The sequence below is a fragment of the Etheostoma cragini genome, chromosome 23 (genome assembly GCF_013103735.1).
Source record: "Etheostoma cragini isolate CJK2018 chromosome 23, CSU_Ecrag_1.0, whole genome shotgun sequence".
NCBI lineage: Eukaryota > Metazoa > Chordata > Actinopteri > Perciformes > Percidae > Etheostoma > Etheostoma cragini.
The window spans coordinates 19,253,768-19,279,201 of NC_048429.1; the positions used below are offsets into that span (position 1 = coordinate 19,253,768).

General features: G+C 41.1%; 1 protein-coding gene and 1 non-coding gene across 2 annotated transcripts in view; one reads left to right on the forward strand and one right to left on the reverse strand.

The window, feature by feature from the left end:
• aldh1l2 (aldehyde dehydrogenase 1 family, member L2) overlaps positions 1-21,960 on the forward strand; it is a 34,991-nt gene extending 13,031 nt beyond the window's left edge. Inside the window, exons 4-23 of the mRNA XM_034864138.1 lie at positions 1,335-1,500; positions 2,384-2,485; positions 5,946-6,035; positions 7,742-7,876; positions 8,168-8,293; positions 8,427-8,518; positions 8,879-9,026; positions 9,218-9,337; positions 9,504-9,631; positions 10,672-10,822; positions 10,914-10,984; positions 11,079-11,184; positions 11,309-11,396; positions 12,214-12,307; positions 13,087-13,186; positions 14,099-14,197; positions 14,824-14,989; positions 18,853-18,958; positions 19,049-19,248; positions 21,662-21,960. Of these exons, the coding sequence (XP_034720029.1) occupies positions 1,335-1,500; positions 2,384-2,485; positions 5,946-6,035; positions 7,742-7,876; positions 8,168-8,293; positions 8,427-8,518; positions 8,879-9,026; positions 9,218-9,337; positions 9,504-9,631; positions 10,672-10,822; positions 10,914-10,984; positions 11,079-11,184; positions 11,309-11,396; positions 12,214-12,307; positions 13,087-13,186; positions 14,099-14,197; positions 14,824-14,989; positions 18,853-18,958; positions 19,049-19,248; positions 21,662-21,717 (2,344 nt within the window). The 3' untranslated portion in view covers positions 21,718-21,960. The remainder of the gene's footprint in view (positions 1-1,334; positions 1,501-2,383; positions 2,486-5,945; positions 6,036-7,741; positions 7,877-8,167; positions 8,294-8,426; positions 8,519-8,878; positions 9,027-9,217; positions 9,338-9,503; positions 9,632-10,671; positions 10,823-10,913; positions 10,985-11,078; positions 11,185-11,308; positions 11,397-12,213; positions 12,308-13,086; positions 13,187-14,098; positions 14,198-14,823; positions 14,990-18,852; positions 18,959-19,048; positions 19,249-21,661) is intronic.
• trnal-caa lies at positions 8,015-8,096 on the reverse strand. The gene has a single exon. It is a non-coding gene; the product is annotated as a tRNA-Leu (tRNA).
• Positions 21,961-25,434: the final 3,474 nt, after the last annotated feature.

The window sequence follows — 25,434 nt, forward strand, 5'->3', positions numbered from 1 at the left end:
ATTTAGTCTGCAAAAATAAAATCCTGAGTTTACCATTCAAACTAGTCCTGCCATTAATGTTCCAATGTACTTTGGGCAAACAATAAGGATGGGTAGCCATTTTTTTGCTAACTTTAGATAGATATTGTTAGCTAATTTTAACTGGCATTTCTGAGTACATTTCTTGGTTGTATGACTTTTCTTTACTTGTGGCTACAGTAGGTGTTGTAAAGTAAAAGTTACACAAGCTAGCTTCCTCTATTGGTTTTTAAACTGCATTTTGAGTCCTGAATGGAGGTAGAGGCGGGTTTGGAGCTATCTGTCTGTGTAGCAGAAGGTTTTCTTATCTCTCCCTCTTGTTGTTCCGTCTGTTCTCCACCCTTAATATCTCTCTGCTCCCGTTGTCACTGTGTGTAGTGTAAATGCATAGCTTCTGTTTGTTTTCAACAATAAATTAGCCTATGACTAGACTATGGGGGAAACAGCTAGCTTACCCATGTCCAAAGTAAAAAAGAAAAAAAGAACAGCAACATGACAACAGGGTCCTGCAGGGGAACACTTGGTTGGTTCAGTGCTAGTCCCGCATTGACAGCTCTATCTTCAGCATGTGGAGTAAGGTCTGGCTACACCGCACATACATTGTGGGATAGGAAAAAAATAACGCTCTGAGTTAATTGCTTTTTTTACATTTTTTAAACCAATCACAATAGTCTCGGGTGGCGCCAAGTTCCGGATGCAGTGATGGTGGCTCTGCTAAATAGTCTCGGGAAGGTGAAATATTTTTAATTTTTTAAGTTAACCGTTCACACAATACAGTAACATACACTATTTAAATTAGCTGGATACATCGGACCTTTTGGCCTCTTGAGACTTGCAATATTTAATACTCAGGACTTTTGATACACCAATAACTATATTATTTACATAATGTGTGTACAAACCTTTTCTCTTTCTAACTATTGGAGTGTGGATTGGTGGCTGGAGAGATGCCACTTCACAACTGGGGCACTGCCAGGTGCTGTTGAGCAAGGCACCGTACCCCCCCAACCGCTCAGGGCGCTGGTTCGGCTGGCAGCCTACTCACTGTGACATCTCTCCATTATTGCATGTATGTGTGTAGTTCAGGACTGTGTGTGATTACTAACAAAGTTTGGACACACAGTGTAAATTGTAATTTCCCCATTGGGGATCAATAAACAGATTAAAAAAAAAAAAAAAGAGCTTTTATGTCTTCTTTTTCTGATTCTGCTCCATTTGGTCAGAGTAATGGTCTACTTTTTATCTTATATCAAAGTGGTTTATGGCAACGCTTCAACGTTTGGTTTTATGTCTGTTGTATGTGTGTGTGTCACCAGGACCTTGATCCACGGTGATAAGAAAGCTGGATTCACAGTGTTCTGGGCTGATGATGGACTGGACACTGGACCAATCCTGCTGCAGAGGGAGTGCGCTGTGGAGCCCACCGACACGGTGGACACACTCTACAATCGATTCCTCTTCCCAGAGGGCGTCAAGGCTATGGTAACCACCTGGAATTTAAAGTGCTTATATTAGGCTTTGTGGCTTTTCCCCTTTGTGTTTTGTATCATGTAATAGATTTACAAAGTGAAAAAGCCCAAAGTCACCCCCAAATGGTCTTACCATCTCCAACAGAAAACACTTTTCCCAAACTGCTCCAAACAGCTCTATTGTAGTCCAGCCTTTACTTCAGAGACCTTACTTTGTAAGACACGTTATAATGCTTGCCTAGGTGCTAGCATGGCACGCCCTCATACTCTGCTTTTGACGGGCTAGTAGTCCTTACCTAGCTACTGCATATGTAGTGAGATGACTCACTCTGTAGCTAAAACAGAAAGCTCAACACACAGGGTAAAAAGAGGAGCTGCCGCAATGTGCAGTACGACCCAAAAATAGTGTTTTTTGAAAGTTAAACTATGTAAACCTGTTCTGATATAACCTCTAAATACTATTATGAACCTGAAAATAAGAATACTATGAGCACTTTAATATTTTTTGGGCGGATTACTACTCCCTTTGATCACAAACGGGCTGTAATCAAGATTGTATGATCAGCATGCATTTATATTGAATTCTTTTCAAGTTGAGCGAACCATCAAGTAGTCCTGTAGAGACATATCTCCATGCTCTTTCCCACAAGGGAGGCTGTCCTGTCCTGTGCTCCTACAGTCCCATATTAATGTGTCCTTGGGGAAGATACACTTTATGCCTCGGCCACAGTGTGAGAATGGTTCCTTTACTATGTAAAAGCTCTTTGTGTAGTCATTAAGACTAGAAAGCGCAATATAAGATCAGTCTATTTACTTTCACAAAGCAAAAAATTAACATAAACCTCACAGCCAAAGCACATACCGAGGTGTCACAATCACACTTTTTCCTGCTGCAGGTGGAGTCGGTGCAGCTCATTGCTGATGGAAAGGCCCCAAGAGTTCCCCAGTCAGAGGAAGGAGCAAGCTATGAAGGCATTCAGGAGAAATCCAAAGCCAAGGTGAGAGGTCCGGTCTCATTTCAGACCGAAGTCAGATACCCTATTATTTGACATGAATACTGCACTCTTTCATTCATTCAGACTGGATCTCCAACTGGGCAAAGTGGGGAACCGCCCCAGGGACTTAAAGCCCTAGCCTTTTTACCTGATTTTGATACCCTGGCAGTTGTTGAATAGTCAAATAAATTATCTTCGAGCTCTTTTACTTTATGCTGATGGAAATCATCATGAGGTCAATGAAAGATGTCAAGGAGAGTTCATGAGGACTCAGGAAAAGATAACGCATAGTTCGGCTACGCAATTATGTGACGGCGGATGTTGGTCTGGTGTGGTGAAACTTTAAAGGTGGACTAAACGGAAAGAACTTCTAGAATACTTCACACTGCGCATTTTTACCATGTTGTTTCATGCAGACTCGATCAGGGTGAACAACCAACATTACTTTATTACCATTTCATTTTCCGTCTTGTTTTGCATTAATTAATGACATTCTATCCCTGTTTAATTTTCATCATATGTTTATTTTAAAACTCTCTGTGCATGAAATTTTGACAAAATGAATATTACAATGAATTAGTAGTAATAAATATTACATTCTTTAAAATGTAAACTGAGCAGCGTTTAGAACAGCAGTCAGCGTAACTTCATTGATTATTTAAGACGTTTTGCAGTAATGACATTACTGCATGCATGGAAATGTTTCCAATTAACAAAAGCAGCCTCCGCCATCATTAAAGCAAGGCAGACTTATATTTAGTTATTTATTTTAGTTTAGTTAAATGTTGAGGAAAACACACACACACATACTTTAACCCTCTGAGGACAAAAGAAGCTCTGGCTCAAACAATCGTATTCAAAAAGCAAAATTAATTTTTTTTAAATTTAGGACATTTTATTAGTTTTTTTATTTATTTTGTGAAGCCAAAACTTTTGTAAATTCACTTCAATTTACGTCTTCACGTCTGATGGTGTCTTATTAGTGGCAGGCAGTTTCAAAAGACCAACTGGAAGGCTGGTTCAGAGCAGGCAGGTGCTAGAGACGGACGAGACACATGTGAGGTTAATTTTAGTTGAGATCGACAACAGGCCTGAAGAGTTACCACATGGAGAGCGGAAAGCAATCTGAACATGAGTGAGTTGAAAGCTGAGTTTCTTTGTACTCAGCTTGATTGTAAATAGAAGCCAGGTGTGCCTGGTAATACCTGTAGAGCCACACCCCTGTTGATGAACACACAGACACACACAGGGGAGGAGACAGAAAACAGGGGATCCAGAGGTCACAGACCTGGCTGTGACACAGGGACTGGTAGAGGGGCAGCGAATGTCCTGTCTTTAAAAAAGAAAAGCAAATAAAACTTCTCTAGTCAGATGTTTTTAATTCAACAAGTTTAAAACATAAGAATAATGATAAAGGCTTGTATGGTTAAATCATCCACCCACCACACACAGAGTAAATTATTTTTCTCTGATTAAGTTATGGTTATGGTGGTGTTATGGTTCATATTCTGATTAAGAATGGCTGAATGGTTGTGCGTCCCTTTAAATTCCACAAGGAATTGTGGGAAGGCATTGTCTTATTTTCTTTGGTAAAGTATAGTCCAGTGTATCCTATGATAAAGGAGATAAGAAAGGAAGCATTGAAGCACTTCTTTGTGAAAATGTATTTTTATAGCAATAATGTAGGTATTTCAATACATATTATTCTAACTTGCACAGTTTAAGAGTGATTTAACATCAAAATACAATAATTTGTATACAATCTAAATTAACCCTGGCAAGTGTTGGTGGTCGTAGGGTGACCGCGTGGGAAGGGTTTGTGTGGTATGGGTTTGAATGCACATGTTTTACCCCTTCTGTTGTCCTTGGGTCAAATTTAACCTCTTTAAAAAAGAACTATATCTGAAATATAGGTTTCTTTTTAACCAAATTACCACGGAAATAGATTGGATTCCATACAATGCTCTTTTCAAATACAATTGATCACTTTCATTCATGACTAAACTCATCTGTACGTTCCTCTGATCTTAACTATAAGTCAAAATAATATATATCTGCTTTTTTAACTCAAACATTAGTTATAATTCTATATAAATGATGGTTATTGACCATGAATTCCAAAAAGTAGTGTAAAACTGGTGGTAGTAAGGTGGTTTTAGTGAAAACTTAAAAAAAGTCTGAAAAAGGGACGAAAATGTCAAATCTTTGTCAGTTTTTGACCCGGGAATTCGTTTTTAAAGACTGATGAGGTGCTTCCCACCTCAAAGTGTCCCAGTGGACATCACCTTCATTCAGAGCGCAGCGTGGGAATGCACTCTACATGTTATTCAGGCCAGTAGTGGAATGGAAACTCAAGTACTGAACTTAAGTACAAAACATACAATACATAATTATAAAACACATTCAAACAGAACAGCGTTACATAACAAACAAACACTACAAATACATAGATACAGAGATCTTGCTCACCCTCTCTCACCCACACCCTCAGGTGTCACATAAAGTTAGATAGAATATAGCCTAGATAATAAATCATTTCCAAAAGAATAAAGAACATTTGAAGCAGTTTGTCTTTAGCGCAAATAAACAGAACAAATCTTAAGACTACACAATTAAAAGTATAAATAGTTTGTTCTAAGATTAAGATTATTCCAATCAGAAGGAGCTTTGCAGAATGATCTGCATCCAACTTCTATCATAATTTGTGGGACAAAGAAAAAAGGATATTGCATATGCATATTCTTGTCATGCCACTTTCTACGTCTACTCCACTACATTTCACAGAGATATTTTTTACTCCCCTACATTCATCTGACAGCTTAATTTACTGGTTACTTTACAATTTAGATTGTTTCGCACCCAAAACTGTTGTTTTATAATTTATTAAACTAACCAACAATATACAGGTCTACACTTAGTTGATTGACGGAACTGGTTGGATCGTTTCCAGTTTCTAAAATGTGAGGATTTTTCTGCATCAAGCGCTTTTACGTTTAGCACTTACTACTAATACTACTAGAACATTTTCTTGATGATACCTACATACTTTTACTTGAGTAACATTTTCAATGCAGGGCTCACTTGTATCAGAGTATATTTACAGTGTGGGATTAGTACCTTTACTTAATTAAAGGATCTGAATACTATTCCACCGCTGGTTTAGGTCCAAACACGTAAGATTGAGTGTCTGGCGAGCGTTTATCTTACAAGAGGAGGGACAGAGGTGTGGCTGGTCTTAGCTACTTTCTGATTGGCCGATTGGAGCGATGTTGCTGGCAGTGAATCTAAATGTGCTATTCTTAGTGCAGAGTTTTTTGTTTTTTTCAAGTTCAGTGTCAGTTTTCCTTGTGGCGCTTAGCTAGTGCTCAGCTGTTAGGCTTCCCTCTCATTCTTAGAAATGTAGGCGACCTGCTCTGAAAATGAATCTAAATCAAGTTGACTCCAGTGTTGCTCTCTCTCTCAGATCAATCTGTCCCAACCAGCGGAGGCCGTCCACAACTGGATCCGCGGCCACGACAAAGTCCCAGGTGCCTGGACGGTCATTGATGGGCAGGTGCAGTACCTGGAACACGCAAGCAAACAAAAACACGCACTCTGTCTATTGCATGGCCAGATTAGAGCTGCGCATTTTGCTGTAAAATTAAATGTCTTAAAAATTATGGCAATTAAACTTATAATAGTCCCTTTCAGTTAAATTTTTTAAATATTAATTTATGTATTTTTGGGGCATTTCAGCCTTTATTTTTGAAAGGACATCTGAAGAGATTAAAGAGGTGGGGGGGGGGATGACATGCAGCAAAGGGCCACATGTGGGAGTTGAACCCAGGCCTGCCACAATGAGGAGTGAAGCTCTACATATGTGCGCCCGCTCAACCAACTGTGCCAACCCGGCGCCAGCAAATTAACGTTTTGAATGAATCCCAGGATGTTTCTTTTGGTTCTGTCACTGTTATGCGACCCAGATAATGTAGTAACAAATATACAAATCTTATGAAGTAAATAACACCTCTTTTTTTATCATGAAGAGTATAATTAAAGTAAATCTTATCTAACAGTATCCCCCTTGTCATTTGGCAAATCTAAACAAAACAAAAAAACTACCAGTCATACGCATTAAGGGAATGTGAGCAATTAATTGGGGTTAAACAAAGAAACCGCAATAATGTAGGAAAAAAAGTTTTTTTACCCAATTATGTAATAATTGTTACAAGTGTGTTGTTCTTGTAAGACGCTTTTATAGTCTCAACAACTACTCAAAGCGTTTACATAATACGGGAACCATTCACACACATTCACACACTGTGGCCGAGACCGCCGTACAAGGTGCCACCTGTTCATCAGATACACACTCACACACATTTACACACCAATGGGGCAGCCTCGGGGGCAACTTGGGGTTCAATGTCTTGCCCAAGGTCACTTTGACATGGGACTGCAGGGCCAGGGATCGAAACGTTTTTGGCATAACAGGAAAGTAGATAATAACTACAAAAATATTCAAATAAATAAATGCCAAAGAAGAAAAAAGACTTGTATGTCTGAAAGAAAACAGCAACATTTACACTAGTTAATGAAGGAAGGGGAAAGGTCTTCTTCCCAACCATATATGAAATAACTGTCACAATAACATGACCAGGTTGTCTCTAAACGTATGAGCAGTACAGCACCAATCACTTTACTAAAGACATACAGTGGTTCTTCAGATGGGACTTCTGTATCCAGACTACAGCCCAGAAACAGTTTCTGGGCCTTTTCTGGGCCCAGGTAGTCCAAGATCTCATTAAAATAGGAAATGTCTGTCTTTTAGAGCAACAGCGCTGTAGCTACGAAGGGAAGTAGAAAGGATACTTTGTGTTTTTTTTACAGATAGTTTTTTTTTTACAGATTAAACAAACAACATACATCATATTAATCGGTGCTGGTAGGCAGGTTTTCTCCCTTTAGGTGGAGCGGCAGGCCGTCTCCCCTTGTTTCCGGTCATTGTGCTAAGCTAAGCTAACGGTCTCCTGGCGTCAGCTTGATATTTAGGGTACAGACATGAGAATGGAATTGGATTTTCTCTAACAGCAGAACTTCTCTTTATGAGGACAGTGTCACATAGAACAAAGATGACATTACTTCAGTATGACATCGGAAAATCGGGGCTAACTCTTTCTTATATTGTAATACCATATTAAAATGTGACCAATGCAGGTTATTAAAAGTTTTGCAACGCACAAAATGTTTGTTTCAAGGGCTTCCGTGTATGTTCTTCCTTAGGCTGTGACCCTGTATGGCTCGTCCATGTTGGGGGGGTCAATACCAGCCGGTCAGCCCCTGGAGATAGCGGGGGCGCCCCTGCCCGGCATGGTCACCAAGAACGGGCTGGTGCTGTATGGAACCGATGGGAAAGCTGTGAGTGTCTGTTTTTATTTGTCGCACTGCAAAACAAATACTCAATCCAAGTAGACTTGAGCTGTCCATACAGTCGTACACACAGTAGGTTTCAGGCAATTCTAGTTAAATAACTGAGCTGTTGCAACCATTAGCTATCGTCACGGACAGGATTTGAACCTTTGCGGGGAAACCCCATTCGATTTTGAGTCCAACGCCTTAACCTCTCGACCACCATGACCCCAAATTCTAAAGCCAGCATGTGTTGTTTCCTCTGACTTCTTTTTTATTCATTCTATGTTTGATCCACAGCTCCTGGTAAAGAACCTGCAGTTTGATGATGGCAAGATGATCCCTGCTTCTAAATACTTCTCCTCTGGGGAAAGCTCCAGTGTGGAGCTGACTGCTGATGAAGAGAAGATGGCAGAGAAGATCAGGGCAAGTAACCCTCAGTGGACCAGGTCTAGCTGTGGCCTATACTGGAGCTTCTGCTTCTCTTAAATGATATGTTACTCTTGACGTTGTCAACCCGGTGTTTGACCCATGAGACTGTTTCTTTCATATTTTACAGGACATCTGGAAGGGCATCCTCAGCAATGTCTCAGCTGTTGAGGACACCACAGACTTCTTCAAGTCCGGGGCCGCCTCCATGGATGTGGCCAGGTGAAGGAGGAGGCCTGTGCAGAGATCGGTCAGAAATGAAAATAAACCAATAGTGGCAGACACAGCGGTGTCAGCTGTCATAAGAACATTATTTTATTATTTTCCATATTATGCACTCCTGGTCAGCGTTCAAGAAAATGTTGTCTGCACACCTTGCACCGCAGTGTCTAATGTAGTCTCACATTGCCATATCTTAAGCACTATTTAGGCTTCTGCGTTACATCTACCCCATGGCTACGTGCGTAGGAACGTGGAGATACCAACCCTACGCCGTAGCCTGACGTGCACCTCAATAGTTGACTAACTAAAGGAACCCCTGCCACTGTAAGCACTGACGAAGTGCTGTGGTCTCTGTGTCAGGCTGGTGGAGGAGGTGAAGCAGAAGTGTCCTGGCGTCCAGCTGCAGAACGAGGATGTGTACATGGCTACCACCTTCCAGGACTTCATCCAGATGTTCGTCCGCAAGCTGAGAGGCGAGGACCAGGAGGAGGAGCTGGTCATCGACTACGTGAGTCTCCCACTTTTATGTCTCAGTGAACCCTGAGTCTGCTGATTTATCTTTAGATCCTCCCATTGAAATTCTAAATCCAAAGATTGACTCGATATTTTTATATCTTTCATCACACATTCTATTTTTAAATATGCACAAAGGTAGGTGCTTGTCGTTGGTTGATTTGTGATTGTTTTACTCTTACCCAGGCAACCAAAGAAGTGAACAACATGACAGTGAAGATGCCAACCCAGTGTTTTATCAATGGCAAGTTTGAGGATGCAGAAAATGGCAAAAGCTACAATACCATCAACCCTACTGATGGATCAGTGAGTCATATGAATATACTGCCATATTATCAATTAATAGACTGTGTGCGACTCATGCTAGGGTTAAACACAATGGGAACCAGTTGCCCGTGCGTTCAACCCTTCCATTGATAACTATGACCTGGGTGACTGAGAAACGTCACAGATACATTACGCCATTCACCAGGTGATCTGTAAGGTGTCCTATGCCTCAGTGGGGGATGTGGACCGGGCAGTGACAGCAGCCAAAGAAGCCTATGATAATGGACCCTGGGGCAAAATGAACCCCAGAGACAGAGGAAGTCTGCTTTACAAGTGAGTAGCTCCATCTAGTGGACTCCAGTGGGTTTACATGACCTGATCAAAATTAATGGCGCATTTGTATCTATTCTAAATGTCCCTTGATTTCTTTTTGTCCCATTATTTTTTTTTTCATTTTAATATCATCATGGAAAAGTGGATTGGCTTACTTTGTGCAAATGTTTTGTTATTGAAAACAACATTGGCATATAGCCTACTGTAGTGTTCAAGACCACCCTTCCTGACCTCAGCATATAATCTCTTACACAATGTAATACTGTCCATCCATTAAAGGGTGAAAAAAATACTGTGACGAGGGGGTAGGGGAATTGTGTGCTTGGTCATCAAATGGTATTTCAGAGTGGACGTGCTGCGATGACAGCTCAGTTCACAACGACAAAACCCACAGATCACTTTAGTCTCGTCAATGGAACATTTGTCAACTTTTAAAAAGCTAACTTTCCATCCAGAATCTTAATGGCGTCCGCTTTGCCGTCTCGCGCTCGCCATCCACTCAAAACGCAACGTTACTGCTCTTCGGCCGGCTCGCGAGCCCAAACATTGTGTGTCCGGTGTGCCAGTTGTTTTGTTTCCGGTCTAGCTAGATCCAGTGTGGTGTTGTAGTTTTTCTAACGTTACTTGTTGTTGCAACAGCATGTGAAAAAAACTACTAAGTTTGCTAGACCAAAATTTACGCCATTAAAATGGGTTTGCGTTAATGCTGTTATACGGTTGATAATGCGTTTAACTAACAGAACTAATACATGGCCCATTTCTCTCAAATATTGTTAACAAATCTATCTAAATCTGTGTTAGTGAGCAAATCTCCTTGGTCGAGATAATCCATCCACCTCACAGGTGAGATTCTGATTTGACAGCATGATTGGTGCATAAGTGTGCCTTATGCTGGCCACAATAAAAGTCCACTCTAAAATGTGCAGTTTTACTGTATTTTATCTGGGGGGGATCCAAAAACCAGTCAGATTGTTGTGTTGCAAATCTTATCTGACATTTTATAAAGAGCGTCTTCTCAATCCTCCCCCTCCTCCATCCAGGCTCGCAGACCTGATGGAGGAACACCAGGAGGAGCTGGCCACCATTGAGTCCATGGACTCGGGAGCTGTGTACACACTGGCCCTCAAGACACATGTAGGCATGTCCATCCAGACCTTCCGGTACTTTGCCGGCTGGTGTGACAAAATCCACGTAGGTTAACCTTCTGGCACGCTCACACCAGTTTTATAAGCATTGAACAGTGATTATAAAATCAGAGGAACATGACATTTCTTTGTTGTAGGGCAAGACCATCCCCATCAACCAAGCCAGGCCCAATCGAAATCTGACCTTCACTAAGAGAGAACCTCTGGGGTAAAAGCTCTGGATTTACTAAATATATATAAATATCACTGGACTATATTGTGTTATTGAGTGCAAAGCTGTTTGTGTGTTTTTTCTGTGGCAGTGTGTGTGCCATCATCATCCCATGGAACTATCCTCTCATGATGCTGGCGTGGAAGAGTGCTGCCTGCCTTGCAGCAGGGAACACGCTCGTTCTTAAACCTGCACAGGTGAGCACACCATACACACACTCTGGCTTCAACTCACATATCGTACTAAAATTTCAGCTATTTTGGTTAAATAGATGTTGTGTCAGAGGACTTGTGTTTTTTACATTAATTCTAATAATTACAGGTCACTCCGTTGACGGCACTGAAGTTTGCTGAGCTGTCAGCGAAAGCTGGCATTCCAAAAGGAGTTATAAACATTTTGCCAGGCTCAGGTAATGAACACAAATACAGGATCCGCATTGCTTTACAGTCAAGAAAGCATGATTCCGAAATCATAAGTCAACTGTGCAAATGTTGTTATGTATCTATAATTTATGAACACATCAGTTGAAGAGTAGTCTGGATCAATAGAAGCTCATTTCCAGGATAATTGGATCAGTATTTTACAAGAAACTAAATAATTATGTGTAGATTAATTTTTTTTTCATTGTTTTGTAATTATTTCCCGAACCTCTTGTGTGTTTCTGACATAGAGGTTGGGAACCATTGCAAAAAAGTACAGTTTTTGTTTTTTTCAAATTTTGTTCATCAAAGCCTATTGTCTTCCTCTGTGCCATAGAGCTCCACTGTTGTCCAAAAACTTTTAAAAGACATCAGTGAACCACACTGTTGCACTGGGTGACATGTCTCTTCCTTTCAGTCAATCCCACACACACACACACACACTACCACAAATACAAATTTATCAGTTAGAGCCTTTTATTTCTTGCACTGTAGCTATACTTTACACACTTGCAACTGAACAATTTCACTGAGGCGATCAGTAACGTATTCTAGTCCCCAAAATTGCACTCATTCCTCCTGTTTTAGTAAATTTAGTAATAAATACTCCAGTGAAAATGCTGATTAATGGCATTTTGTTTTGGGCACTGTTAGGCCTTTATTTTCACAGGACAGATAAAGACATGAAAGGGGGGGGGTCAACATCACATTGACAAAGACAGAAAAGGAAGCACAGCAGCAGCTCCTACTTTGAAAGCGTTCTTATAGATCCAAAATGCACCTTGCTAATCCCCTTCTTTCCTCCAGGTGGAATGGTGGGACAGCGGTTGTGCGACCACCCAGACATCCGCAAGCTGGGCTTCACTGGCTCCACACCTATCGGCAAACAGATCATGAAGAGGTATGACCTGACATTTGGCTGCCAGGTGCAGAGGTGGAAAAAGTACTAAAATATTGCACTCAAGTAAAAGTTCCAATACACTGATGATATAGTACTCAAGTACTATCTTAAATCATGAACAAATTTGCTTAAAGTAAAAGTTATTTAGTTACATAAAAATAAAAAAAAAACTACTCTAAACGGGCGGAGGGATTACTGTCATGTAGTGAAAGTAGGACAAGGGGTCATAAATCCCAAACTATTTTGTTTTTAATTAAAGGAAAATTAGTTTGAAATACCAATAAACTAATACTTGTGGATTTCAGTCACCTTTGGCAGGCACATTTGGCATTGTCCCTCTTGAATTTAAATGAAAAACCGTCTTTCAAATGTGGCCGATTTCTTGTAATTTTGGGCAGCAGAATTTTGTGTTTAAGCTTGCATTTTTATTGAAACAGTCTCTGAACCATTGTCGCCTGATCCACCCTCATCTCGTTCTCATTCTCCTACAGGAAGAGTGGATGCCTGCTAGGCAGCCTAGTTGCTGATTGATTACATTAGTGGTTCCGGGCGCAAATTGTTTTCTTCCTTTCGGTTTTTGTAAGTCAAAGTAAGGGATGGGATTTGATATGTAGCAAAAAGACAATACTACATTTTAAACTATTTAGAATACTTAAAAAAATAAAAAAATACACAACAAAACTACTCAGTACAGTAAGGTGAGTAAATGTATTCCATTTCTTTCCACCTCTGGCCAGGGGAGAGTTCATGTCCTGATTCTTTGTGATCTCTTGTTGCAGCTGTGCGCTCAGTAACCTGAAGAAGGTTTCTCTGGAGCTGGGAGGGAAGTCGCCTCTCATCATCTTCAGTGACTGTGACATGGACAAGGCCGTTCGCATGGTGAGAATGCAACACTCATAGAGGGAGAGTGAACAGGGCCTGTTACACCTATACACCATGTTAGTGATGAAGCACTTAGTCAATGGGTACATTTTTCAATTGACTGTTAGTGTGCGGTTCCATTCACGTGATTGTGAGGATTCAATCTTTCTTTACTCTGTATTATATGATTGAAATTGAATGTGTTTGGGTTCAGAATAGTTTTTCAAACAGAAGAACCACTTTGATGACCTCCCCTTGGTGTCAGGGACATTGTGAGTGTCATGTTTCACTATTTGGTGATATGTTATAGACGAATTCCTTAATCCAAAGAAGAAGATAAAACATACTCCTCCAAGTATTTGTTAGTTTTAGCCTACCCTGACTGATGACTGAAGCTTGGTCATGATCAAACATTCCATAATAAGAACACATTTTGTGTGATTATTATTTAAAAACTGATAATAATAATAATTTTCTGTATACTGTAGGACTGCAAAAGATATAGTTTTTTATCGCCATTGCGATATCAACTGGCACAGTAGACAGTAGATTTTTTTGTGTTCGTTAAAAGTTAACATCAGTAGAACACTGCACTTGAAATTGTAACTGCCATTCTGTTTTAGTGCTGCCTTTTATGTTCAATTCAATGTTCAATTTGTTTTGTAAAAGAGTTTTGGAAATGATTTATTTCCCTAGGTTTTAAATTCAACAAGCAGTTTTTTGTATTTAAGTTGTATCGTTATTGCAATATATACAACGTTATCGTATAGCCGTGCAGCCCTAATATAATGCTTATAAATGCTATAGGGGGTTAAAGTGTTAGAGTTAATTCTTTGTTTGCATGTATTTAGTTTTCAACGTCTTTTAGTGAGCTTAGTGGATCAACTAGCATGCTCTTGATTTTGTGTCTGTGTGTCTGCTGCTCCACAGGGCATGAGCTCTGTGTATTTCAACAAGGGAGAGAACTGCATCGCTGCTGGGCGTCTGTTTGTGGAGGAGTGCATTCATGATGAGTTCATCAGCCGAGTGGTGAGTCGGCCAAAACCCTGACACAGTCCTCCTCTAGAAAAATAAAGTACATACTGTACTGTAAATTATAATAGTCTTTGATGACAGGCTCCTACACTTGCCACAATGCAATTTGCTTTTGTCAGTTTGAGCAAAAGGAACAAAAAAAATTGGTCACGCACAGAAGCCTTGCACACTGAGTCCAATGCGTATCAATTAATCTGTAATGTTTTGTGAAATCTTTCACAAAACGCAGTCTTCAAGCAATGAGGACGATTTAGTCCTCTCTCTTCTTAAAAAGACAAAAAGAAAAAGTACTTGGTCCATCCAATCCTTAGATTGCACAGAGAACAAAGAGCAAATCCAAAGTTTACTTCAGGATGTCAGTGGCTCAGTTCGATGCAGTTTGCTAGCAATACAGTAGCCATAAAGAAGACCACCAATTTTCACAAACCTGTTGATCTCTGTAGTGTCAAAATGCTTGTGATGCAAAAGAATGCAGATAATTGTACACAACAAAGTTTCCGAGGCAGTGTATAAACATGATTGACTCAAGTTGCATTTATTTTTTTACGTATGAAAAAACGGAAGGTGTGCAAGGACCTTTACACACAGTGTTGTGTTTCTTCTCCACCCTTTCCTCTAAGGTTGAAGAGCTGAAAAAGATGAAGATTGGAGACCCACTGGATCGCTCCACGGACCATGGCCCACAGAATCACAAAGCCCACATGGACAAGCTGCTGGAGTACTGTGAGGTTGGACTGAAGGAGGGAGCTACGCTGGTATACGGAGGCAAACAGGTGGACAGGCCAGGTAGAAAACACACTGAGCCTCCCTGGGCAGAAGGGCTACTACACCTCACCATCAGCTGCACAATGTCTGTAGCTACTGGGACTATTTTCAGTCCAGTCAGGTCACATGAACACACAGGATACAGGAGGCATATGATACTTTATTTTTTATTTTTTGGTACTCTTTTCATTGGTGTATTTTACAGATTTTGCATTCAAGATATTAATTCAATTAAGAGAGACTTTAGTGCAGATATGCAAAGATTTATTGTACATATGCATGATATGAAATGTACAGTATTTAGGGGATTAGAAACATCTCTAACATAAACACAATCCAAAATACTATTAGTCAAGTATGGCAAGTAATGCTTGCAATTCGTTTCCTTTTTGAGATGCTGAAATGGGGATTTGGACTTGTGTGAAAAAGGGTCTATATCTGGACATTTTCTCTGTAAATGACTTTAATATTAAAATATTATTCTGGTGAGTCTTGACTAGGGTTGGGTACCTAAACCTTGCCTTGCCTTAACAACTGGTATCTACCAGACCGCGGTTTTCGGTACCTCGTTTCAGTTGCTGCTTTGAAACAGACGTTAGAGGCAACAGAAACATTGCTGAATGTGACGCTAGTTAACAGTACACATGGCAACAGGTAACGTTAGCCTAATGTTAGGTAATAGCTGGTTAAAATGCTGACAGCTAAACGGTGTAAAGTGTGACTATGATTCACTGTAGAGGACTACAACAGCTGAACAAATACCGTGTATATATGTACACACAGTATATTCATCTTTTTAAAAGTATCGGTTCATAGCCAACCCTAGACTTGTTTTCTTTACTCCGATCCATTTTGAAAAAGGCCGATTATAAAAATGATAATTTATACAATTTCTATGGATGGACTGTCAGTTTCTCAGTTCAGCATTTGCCATTTGGTCTTGTTTTTGGTCTTCTCTGTAGAAGCTTTAGCATCATTGTTAGCATTAGCTAATCACTAAGGATGAGCCGAGTATCCGGTACGGATAAAGCACTTTTGCCGAGTATAACTATTATACGGGTAATACGAGTCAATATCTGTACTCGAAGTGAATAAAAACTCTCAAATGACCGCGCAGCGTTCTGTGATAGTCACAGCGCTCCCCCCCCCCCACCCACACACACACGCTCGACTCACTCACACACACACACAGAACACGGAGAACAGCGAATCCTCTCTCTCTCTCACTCTCTCTCTCTCTCTCTCTCTCTCTCTCAGTCAATCAGGTCCGTGGGTCTTTTCCGTTAACGTTTAGGGTTTCTTCAGCTTCAGTTTGGTTTTAACTTCGGTTTGTAGTACTTACATAGTAACCAGTAGGTTACTGGCAAACGTGGGCTTTCAGACATGCTGCTTGGTTTAAATGCGACTCCCGTTGCGTCTGCCGTCGGAGATATATATTATTTTTAACCGTCAGCTTGCTTCATTAAAGTCAATGCTGATCAGAGAAACAGCAGGCTCGTTCGAGATGAACTGCGCCTCGCCTGTAAAGAAGACAAGAGCAGGCGGCAGCAGCGGGGGCGGTTACAAAAAGCTGCGGTAAAGTCGGACAGTTTCCAGCCGATTCCAGCCGCCTTCAAGCTGGACAGGAAGTAACAAAATCACTGTGGTGTGATTCCGATTTAATAAAATATAATAAGACCCAAATATCCGCTTGAACCCAGTTTTCAGTTGTTTTAATTATGACAGAGTAGTTCTCAGAATGTTCTACATGAAATCTGTTGCTGATTTTAATTAACAATACACGTAGATGATCCGTGATCTGATCAGATTTAGTTTCTCTGACTTCTAAACATAACTATCAGCCACACAACATGTGTTCAGAATACGTCTTTAAATCAGACAAATAGCAATTAAAATCCCTCCGATTCAAAAACAATAAAAAGTTTATATAAAACTTCATCATGTTGTAAACCAATCAGGTGTTAAATCAGCTGAGAAACCGGAGTTTCCCAGCATGCTCTGGGTCCGCCTGGCTCTTGCAGTCGGTGAAAACCAACTGCGCCGCCTGCGTCTCAGAACTGCGGCCGCCTTGCTCTCGTGAGATCTCCGTTGCCCACGTGTGCATGATGTCAGAGCAAGTCAGGATCAAGTCGGACACAAATCTAACCGGCATGCAACGGGCGCCGATTGCCGGTGATCGATTCTGCGCAGACCTGGCTCATCTCGAACGAGCCTAGCATCTGCCCCCGCCTAACATACTGGTTAAAGCCTCGCCCATTGCAAGACAACCCAACCCACTTCCGGTTTAAAGCCTGTCCACTTCTGGGTTAGGCCCTGCCCAGTCCGAGTACAGATACAGATATAGATAGTTTATGTGGTAAACAGATACAGATAATGCTGTACTCGCTCATCCCTACTTATTACCAGGAATGTAGTGGAGGCTAAACGCACGTAAACGCCGTTTATGCACCTCTTAAAATTCGGAAATGGCGTTTACCCACCTCCAAAGTGCGTTTATCCACCTCTGAATAGCCTTCTGTCCCAAAGCCATTCTAAATTAAGCTTCTGTTGTTTTAGTTTCATATTGTTCATTATTAGTTTCATAGGTTGTTAAACCTAAGACGAAGTCTATCATATAGCGCTGCATTATAGCGCTGCCTGCATCCAGGCAGCGTTGCCTGGAAGGCACTAGGATAGGGCAATGGTTGGGTGCCTTGAAGTCATGGTCGCAGCGCTGCCTTGAAGGCAACGTTGGGGGCTTAGAACATCAAGCAGTAAGCAGCAGTCAAATATTCGTCAGTCACACTATCCTACATTAGGCTACATGTCTCATGTAGTTAATGATGGATGGGTTTTAAAAATGGACATCCGTCATTTTTTAAAGACAAGACAGCAGCCCTCCTCCTGATGCCAGCAAATGGTCTCGAAAAGAAGCCCAAAATGAGGGAGCTTGGAAAACAGTACTCAACTAAATGTTTTTGAGGTTAATTTGGTTAAGGGCAGATTCATGCCACTGACTCAAAAAGCCATGGCATTGATTAGGTTAGCCTACCCCTTTCAGACATGACGTTGCAGGTCACCTAGCTACCTTTTCCCATTAGTGAAATTCAGGATATATTGTCTGATAAACAACTGGATGTTACAGGATATATTGTCTGATAATAACTGGATGTTACAGGATATATTGTCTAATAATAACTGGATGTTTCAGGATATATTGTCTGATAATAACTGGATGTTACAGGATATATTGTCTGATAATAAGTGGATGTTTCAGGATATATTGTCTGATAATAACTGGATGTTTCAGGATATATTGTCTGATAATAACTGGATGTTACAGGATATATTGTCTGATAATAACTGGATGTTTCAGGATATATTGTCTGATAATAACTGGATGTTATTTCTTTCTCTGGCCACTTAAAGTTAGTGACAAAAGCTCCCTTTGCTAGTCCGCTAGCTAGTTATTGTTGTCGCTCTAGTTAGCTGTTACGTTAGGTACGGTAAACGTTTCCATGGTAACAGCGAGTTGGACCAATCAGAAACGTTGCTGTTACGCTTAGGATTTTTGGTAATGTAGTTTTTCTACGTGAGACAGGGGATCATTGTTTTTCTTATAATGTTACAAGGTTGATATCATACAGACTTCTAGCTTCATCAGGATCAGAAACTGGGTCAGTCTACCTCAGATGGTTTAGACATTATGGCTGATAATCTAAATTCTTATGGAGAAAATCAATAGGGTTTTTTAATATATATATATATATATATATATATATGGCCGTGACCCACCTTATTGGTGATTGTTTCGTGGTCCACCTGGTCACAGAATTTATAGTTTACCCACCTCTTTTTTTACCACTACACCTCTGCTTATCACCAATTTGGTTATTTTTGTTCAGGGTTTTTCATGGAGCCCACTGTCTTCACTGATGTGGAGGACCACATGTTCATCGCCAAGGAGGAGTCCTTCGGCCCCGTCATGGTGGTGTCCAAATTTAAAGATGGGTGAGTCATAAAATAAAGCATCTTGCTGGAGTTGCTGCAGTGTGGTTTTAGTCACTAACCGGTGTCCTCTGTACCTCTGGCAAACCGCAGCGATGTGGACGGCGTACTGCAGAGAGCCAACAACACTGAGTATGGCCTGGCGTCGGGCGTGTTCACCCGCAACATCAACAAGGCCATGTATGTGAGCGAGCGGCTGGAGGCTGGAACAGTATTCATCAACACCTACAATAAGACCGATGTGGCTTCACCTTTCGGAGGCTTCAAACAGTCCGGCTTTGGCAAAGACCTCGGTGAGTAGAGGCATGAATGTCATGACATTGGATTGACAGATGTTTTCTTACTTTGATTTAACATTTGTAATATTATTGACTGAGACAAAAGGGGAACTTGCTGATTTTACACAAAAAGACCAAGGGCCGTATCCGAGAAACGTCCTATCTTAAGTCTAAAGTTAAAGTGGACCTATTATATAGCATTTTCAGGTTCATACTTGTATTTTGTGTATGTACTAGGACATGTTTATATGCTAGGGGCAGTGTTGCCAGATCGGGCGAAATAAAGCAACCAGGCCTGTGGATCCGAGAAGAGAAAAATAAATCAGCTTTGGGCACGGTCTTACAATCTCTGGGGACAGATTTTAAACTGTGGGCACAGATTGTCAATTTACATCCATGTGGACAGATTGGTACACACGGTACAGTTTATTTATTTTTCTCCCCCCTGAGCTTCAGGACAATGATCACAAGAGGGAGTTAAACCACCTTTTAACATTATTTTACATTGGAAAACTGATGGGATATCAAACATATACTGATGGACCAAGTACATTATATACACAGTAAACCTCTGAGAATTAAAATTTGCACACACAAATAAATATCATCCTGAATTCACAAATTCTTTAATATTGCAGGGACTGCAGAAGATCCCATTTTCAAATAACTAAAACCCAGAAACAGGAGGAATTATTGATAATCTTAGTGTGCAGCAATAAAGGGGCTCTTGCTCTAAAAAACAATGAGTGAATTAGAAAAGACTTAAATAAACTAAACTCGTTTAAAACTCATTCCAGTCAAAACCATTTGAACAGATTAGGATGAGGCTTGGCGTAAAACATCCAATGCATGCATTTTCATTGATTTTGAATCAGAGCGATTTTAACTGCTATTTGTTTGATTTGAAGGCTTATTATGTACAGAACACATGTTGTGTGTCTGATGGTGACATGTAGAAGTCAGAGAGACTAAATCTGTTCAGATCATGGATCATCTACAGTCTGCTGTTTATTTAGATCTACAACATCTGACAGATTGCATGTAAAGCATTTTGAGAGCTACTCTGTCATGCTGGAGACTTGTACCAGCTGATATATGGATCTGATAAAAGTTTATTAAATCTAAATCGGACCACAGTGCTTCTGTGACTTCCTGTTCAGCCTGAAATCCGCTGGAATCTGCTGGAAACCTTCTGACTTTACTGCAGATTTTTGTCCCCGAAAATTTGAACATTTTAGCTTACGGGGGATTTCTCTGAAATACGTGGACCTCATTGTTTGTTTTGGCCACATTTAACATGACAATCCAACATAATGGCATTATAGATATGAATGAATGGAAAAGCATAGTAGTTCCACTTGAAGATAGTATTTCTCCCAATTTGGTATTACAGTAGCAAGTCCTAACTAACTTTAGGAATCCCATCTTATCCCAGGTTAGGAAATTCTAAATACTCAAAACACTGGTTATCAGCTTTTATGTCTGTTATCTAACATCCAACGCTACTTTTTCCATCACGCCGAGCTAAACAACTTTTTGTCCGTTGTTTTTCTTGTTGAAACATACTGGAACATAAATTGAAAAAAAATGGAGCAAAAACAATCGCACTAGAACTGGGAGAGTATTGTGATAACCTCTCCAAAGCAGGTCACAGTGGCTTGAAAAAACTGGATTCAAGTTAGCCAACACTCCCTGGTGGATCAGTGAAAGTTAGGACAGCTTATCAATATCCTGGACGAAGGAAAGGTAATTTAAGATCTGCAAGTTAAGAAGTTTCTGTAAATACAGCCCTAGTTCAAGTAAGGTCTTAGACGCTCTGCTTCCAAGACGCTCCCGGTGTGGTACGGAGCGTGGCGGAGGACGGAACAAAACAGCGGCGCAGCCGTAACTCAGCACAGACGTGCCCAGTGGAAAATCAGAGTTAAGACCTTTTGTCACTAGCCGCCAGCGTACCCTTATGGGACGCATTGAGAGCGCCTGTCGTGCTTGGTGGTCGCGACAATCGTTGAAGTGTTCTCATTGACCAAGGTGGCGCTGATGAAGAAAAGCTTTGCTCTTTCTACGGGCTAAAAGAAGAAGAAAAAGGTAAACAACGGCAGAACTGGCAGCAGCATTGCCATTAATGCTAGGATTTGATTGAAAGAGCTACTTGGTGAGATCAAGCCTTTCATTTACCATAAAGGAACTCATCTTAACCCAGGAAGGTTACCAGAGAGACCTGCAGTCACTCTGAGAGTCCGATTACCCTCGAGCTCCTTAAAAAAGTGTTTATTAATGAAGCTAGTATTACTGTAACAATGAACCGTTCCAACTATTGGACTGGACTTAGTTAATGAGCAGATATGATTTCATTCTGATTTTGTCCCACAATATGTCCCTTAGCACCCTTTATTCCCAGTGAATATTGTTTTTTTGGTCTGGTGCACAGGAGAGGACGCCTTACTGGAATACCTCAAGACCAAAGCAGTGACTGTGGAGTACTGAGACGCAGACTCTCAGCGCATCTGAGTAGGAAAAGGACTCATCTGTCTGCTTCATGCAGACATCCTGCTTCATTCAGCATTGCTTCTGGACAGTGTGTGTGTGCGTGATGTGTGTACTGTATGAATGAGAGGACAGCTTGGTTGTTGCGTCTCTGCCTCAGTTTGGACACTTTCTGCGTTAAAAAAACAAAAAAATTTGATCATGGACAAGGGACACATGTGGTTTACACACATCTGTATATCCGCACATAAGTTCCAGGGTTGGCTGTCTGATGGGAACTGGGCTGGTTACAATTATTTTCAGTGTTTCAGTTCCATAAAAGTGCTTTTTGTTAAAACACCATTTTCAAACTAAAACCATTATTTCCATCGTTAACAATAGTTAAAATTTGGAAATCATCTGAAATCATGACTTTCTCATTGACTCGTAATTAGGGCTGCACAATTAATCAAATTTTTATCACGACCACGATTTTGGCTTCCCACGATCAAATTTGCATAATCGAGCGATTATATTTTAAATGCATTATTTCATAGAAAGCTGAGTGTTTTTACAAAGCCAATCTACCGCTCCGTAGACCACATGATCATGAGCCAGTCAAAGTTGTTCCCTGCACCACGCAACGTAGTTTCTAGATGTAGACAGTCACAGAGGACAGAGTAACGGGAGGAAAATTCACCAGATAGCAGTTGGTTATACGTCGGTCTCAAGTTTACCTATTTACTAGTAAACACAACATTTTGCCCAGTCTGTGTTGTTTCACAGACAACAGCAGGGACCAGTGCTAGACGGTGCTAGTTAGTCTCCGTTAGCTCACAGGGTTCTAGGGCGCGAGTAATATTTTTCCTCTAGGTCGCATCCGCTGCCATTATGTAACCCTTGTTCCACAAGATAGGGGAACGAGACAGTGCGTCGGTTACGACCCTAAGGGGAACACCTTTATGCATGACAGGGCAGAATGCGAATGAAAACTACTCCAATCATATTGGTCCTAGTGAGAACGGTAGCATGTGACGGCATAACCGTAGGGGCATATAAGCACGCCGGCACATAGCTCATTAGCTCTTCCTATGAAGCAAGGCACTCCAGGCGGGGCGAGGGGCGGTGAACCGACGCAGTGTCTCGTTCCCCTATCTCGGGGAACAAGGGTTACATACGAAACCCGAGACGATCCCCTTCGAGGGGAACTTGAACTGCGTCGGTTACGACACTATGGGAACGAGATACCCACTAACCCAAGACTCAAAAATGGCGCCTTTGTTTGGCATGGCCGTTGCTGCGTCCCATTTATGTCGTTTTTATTTGTTTGTGTATGTTTCTTTTATAGTCACATTAACCCTGCCTTCAAACCACTGCGTTACCGCTGTTTTCGCATACGATTGTGTCACCCTGATGAACATTGGAGTGTATATGGAAGGACTCAGTTACAGCTGGGAGAGTTACAGTCAAACTTTTCCACCCCCGCTGGTGTGTGTACCCAGCCTAATTGAGTGCCGACTTTTGCTTCGGGGTCGTGGAAATCAAAAGAAGAGACGAAGGAAAAGGGGTTGCAGAGCTGGCGTTCGGGTCGCGATGAGGCTGTCCTCGGCGATGGGGGTGTCCGGGCTTCTCTGCGGGCGTCGGCCGCGGTGGCTGCTGCTGGTTTTTCCTCGGGGTATAAATGCCGGGGGCGCTCTGTTGCAGGGTCGCCTTCAGCTCGCCCTGCCCGCTGGACGGGATCCCCTTTGGTCACCATGGGGCGGCGGTGGACCTGCCGTTGGGAAGCTGCAGTTTGTGTCTGACCTGCCTGACCAGCGATTGGCCCCACGACACCGCTGGAAATCACGTGTCTGTACTAGGTGTTTGCGGCCACTACAACCTGCTATTAGGGAGGTCTGCCGTCATCGCTCCGTTTAGCGCTGCTAAATGCTCGCTCCAACACAAACAAGGCGCATGCCATTAACGATCTTATCCTCACTGAAAAGATGAATTTTATGTTCCTCACAGAAACATGGCAAAAGGATAAGGAAGCCGTACACTTAAATGAGCTCTGCCCTGCAGGTTGCTCAGTGATTGGAACCCCTCAAACGGTTCGCCAAGGTGTCTGCCTTGCTGTTGTGTATCGAGACAGTTTTTTATGCAGAGGCATCCACTGTGAAACATTTACCTCTTTTGAGTTACAAATGATTTAGGTCGGTTCTGTTAACATATTTTATTGTGTGTTAATTTACCGTCCTCCTGCCCCTGCAGGTATCTTCCTTACTGATTTTAATCATTTACTAACCTCTATAATCAAGCTGGAGAAAGTTTTAATTATTGGAGATTTTAATCTTCATATTGATGATATGTCATGTATTGCAGCTACAGAACTCATATCTATCACTGACTCTTTTAACTTCACGCAACATGTCTCAGGCCCTACTCACTTAAAGGGGCACACCCTGGACCTTGTTTTCTCATTAGGTCTTGAGATTGTAAATGTGAGTGTGAAGGATGTCCATGTAAGTGACCATAGTTGTGTTTTCTTTAACTTAAATTTACCACGGAACCCCCCGCCTCTGAGAATTAAGGCTCAGAGGAGAGTTTTTAGCCAGGATGTTGTTGGGAAGTTTTCTATCTTGTTTGATCCATGCCAGCTAAGAGGTGGTAGTGATGTAAATGTGTGTGTGGAGTCTTTTAACAACCAATGTTTAACAATTCTAGATGAAGTGGCTCCTATGAAATCAAACATTGTGTCTGTTTATAAGCCCTGCCCGTGGATTAATTCATCTATTCAGAGCCTTAGAAGTAAACGTCGGAAAATAAAACGCTTATGGAAAACAACTAAACTCAAAGTCCACAGGCTCTATCTTAGGGAATTGACTGCTTCTCTAAATGAACTCCTGAAGAATGCTACTTCTCTAAGCTAATATCGTCTTACAAGAAAAAACCCAAATTCTTATTTGATTCTATTAACTCTATTGTTTCTCCATCTGTTTCTCAAACTGCGGTGCTCTCTCTGTCGAATAGTAATGTATTCCTAAACTTCTTTGTTGGAAAAATTAAGGATATCAGAGCTAGCATTTCACCACCTCCTGCGTACAAGGCCTGTACATTGGCTCTTTCCTATCCGTGTTTCTCTTTTAAACCTGTGTCATTATTCGATGTTACTACTCTACTGGATAAGTGATGTTCTCCCGACTATGCTGTTCAAGCAGGTTTTTGATATTATTGGCCCCTGTGTTGTAGAAATGATTAATACTTCTCTTTTAACTGGGGTGGTTCCTGACTTTTTCAAACATGCTATTGTCGAACCTGTTCTTAAAAAGCCTAGTTTAGACCCATTGCAACCCTGGAATTATAGACCTATAACTAAACTCCCATTCATGGCAAAATTTCTAGAGAAAGTGGTAGCAGAGCAGCTTACTTCTTTCTTAGAGATAAATTATATTTTTGATAAATATCAATCAGGTTTCCGTAAAAAACATTCTACGGAAACGGCACTGGTGAAAGTTTCAAGCGATATTCTGATGTCTGCTGATTCTGGGAAGCATACAGTGTTAGTTTAGCTGGACCTTACATCTGCCTTTGACACTATTGATCACAATATTATGCTTAATAAACTTCAGGCTTTATTAGGGATATCTGGATCAGCTCTAAAATGGTTTTCATCTTACCTTACCGGTAGAAGTTTTAGTGTCTATATAAATCAGAACATTTCGGATACTGTAGGCTTATCGAGTGGTGTTACTCAGGGTT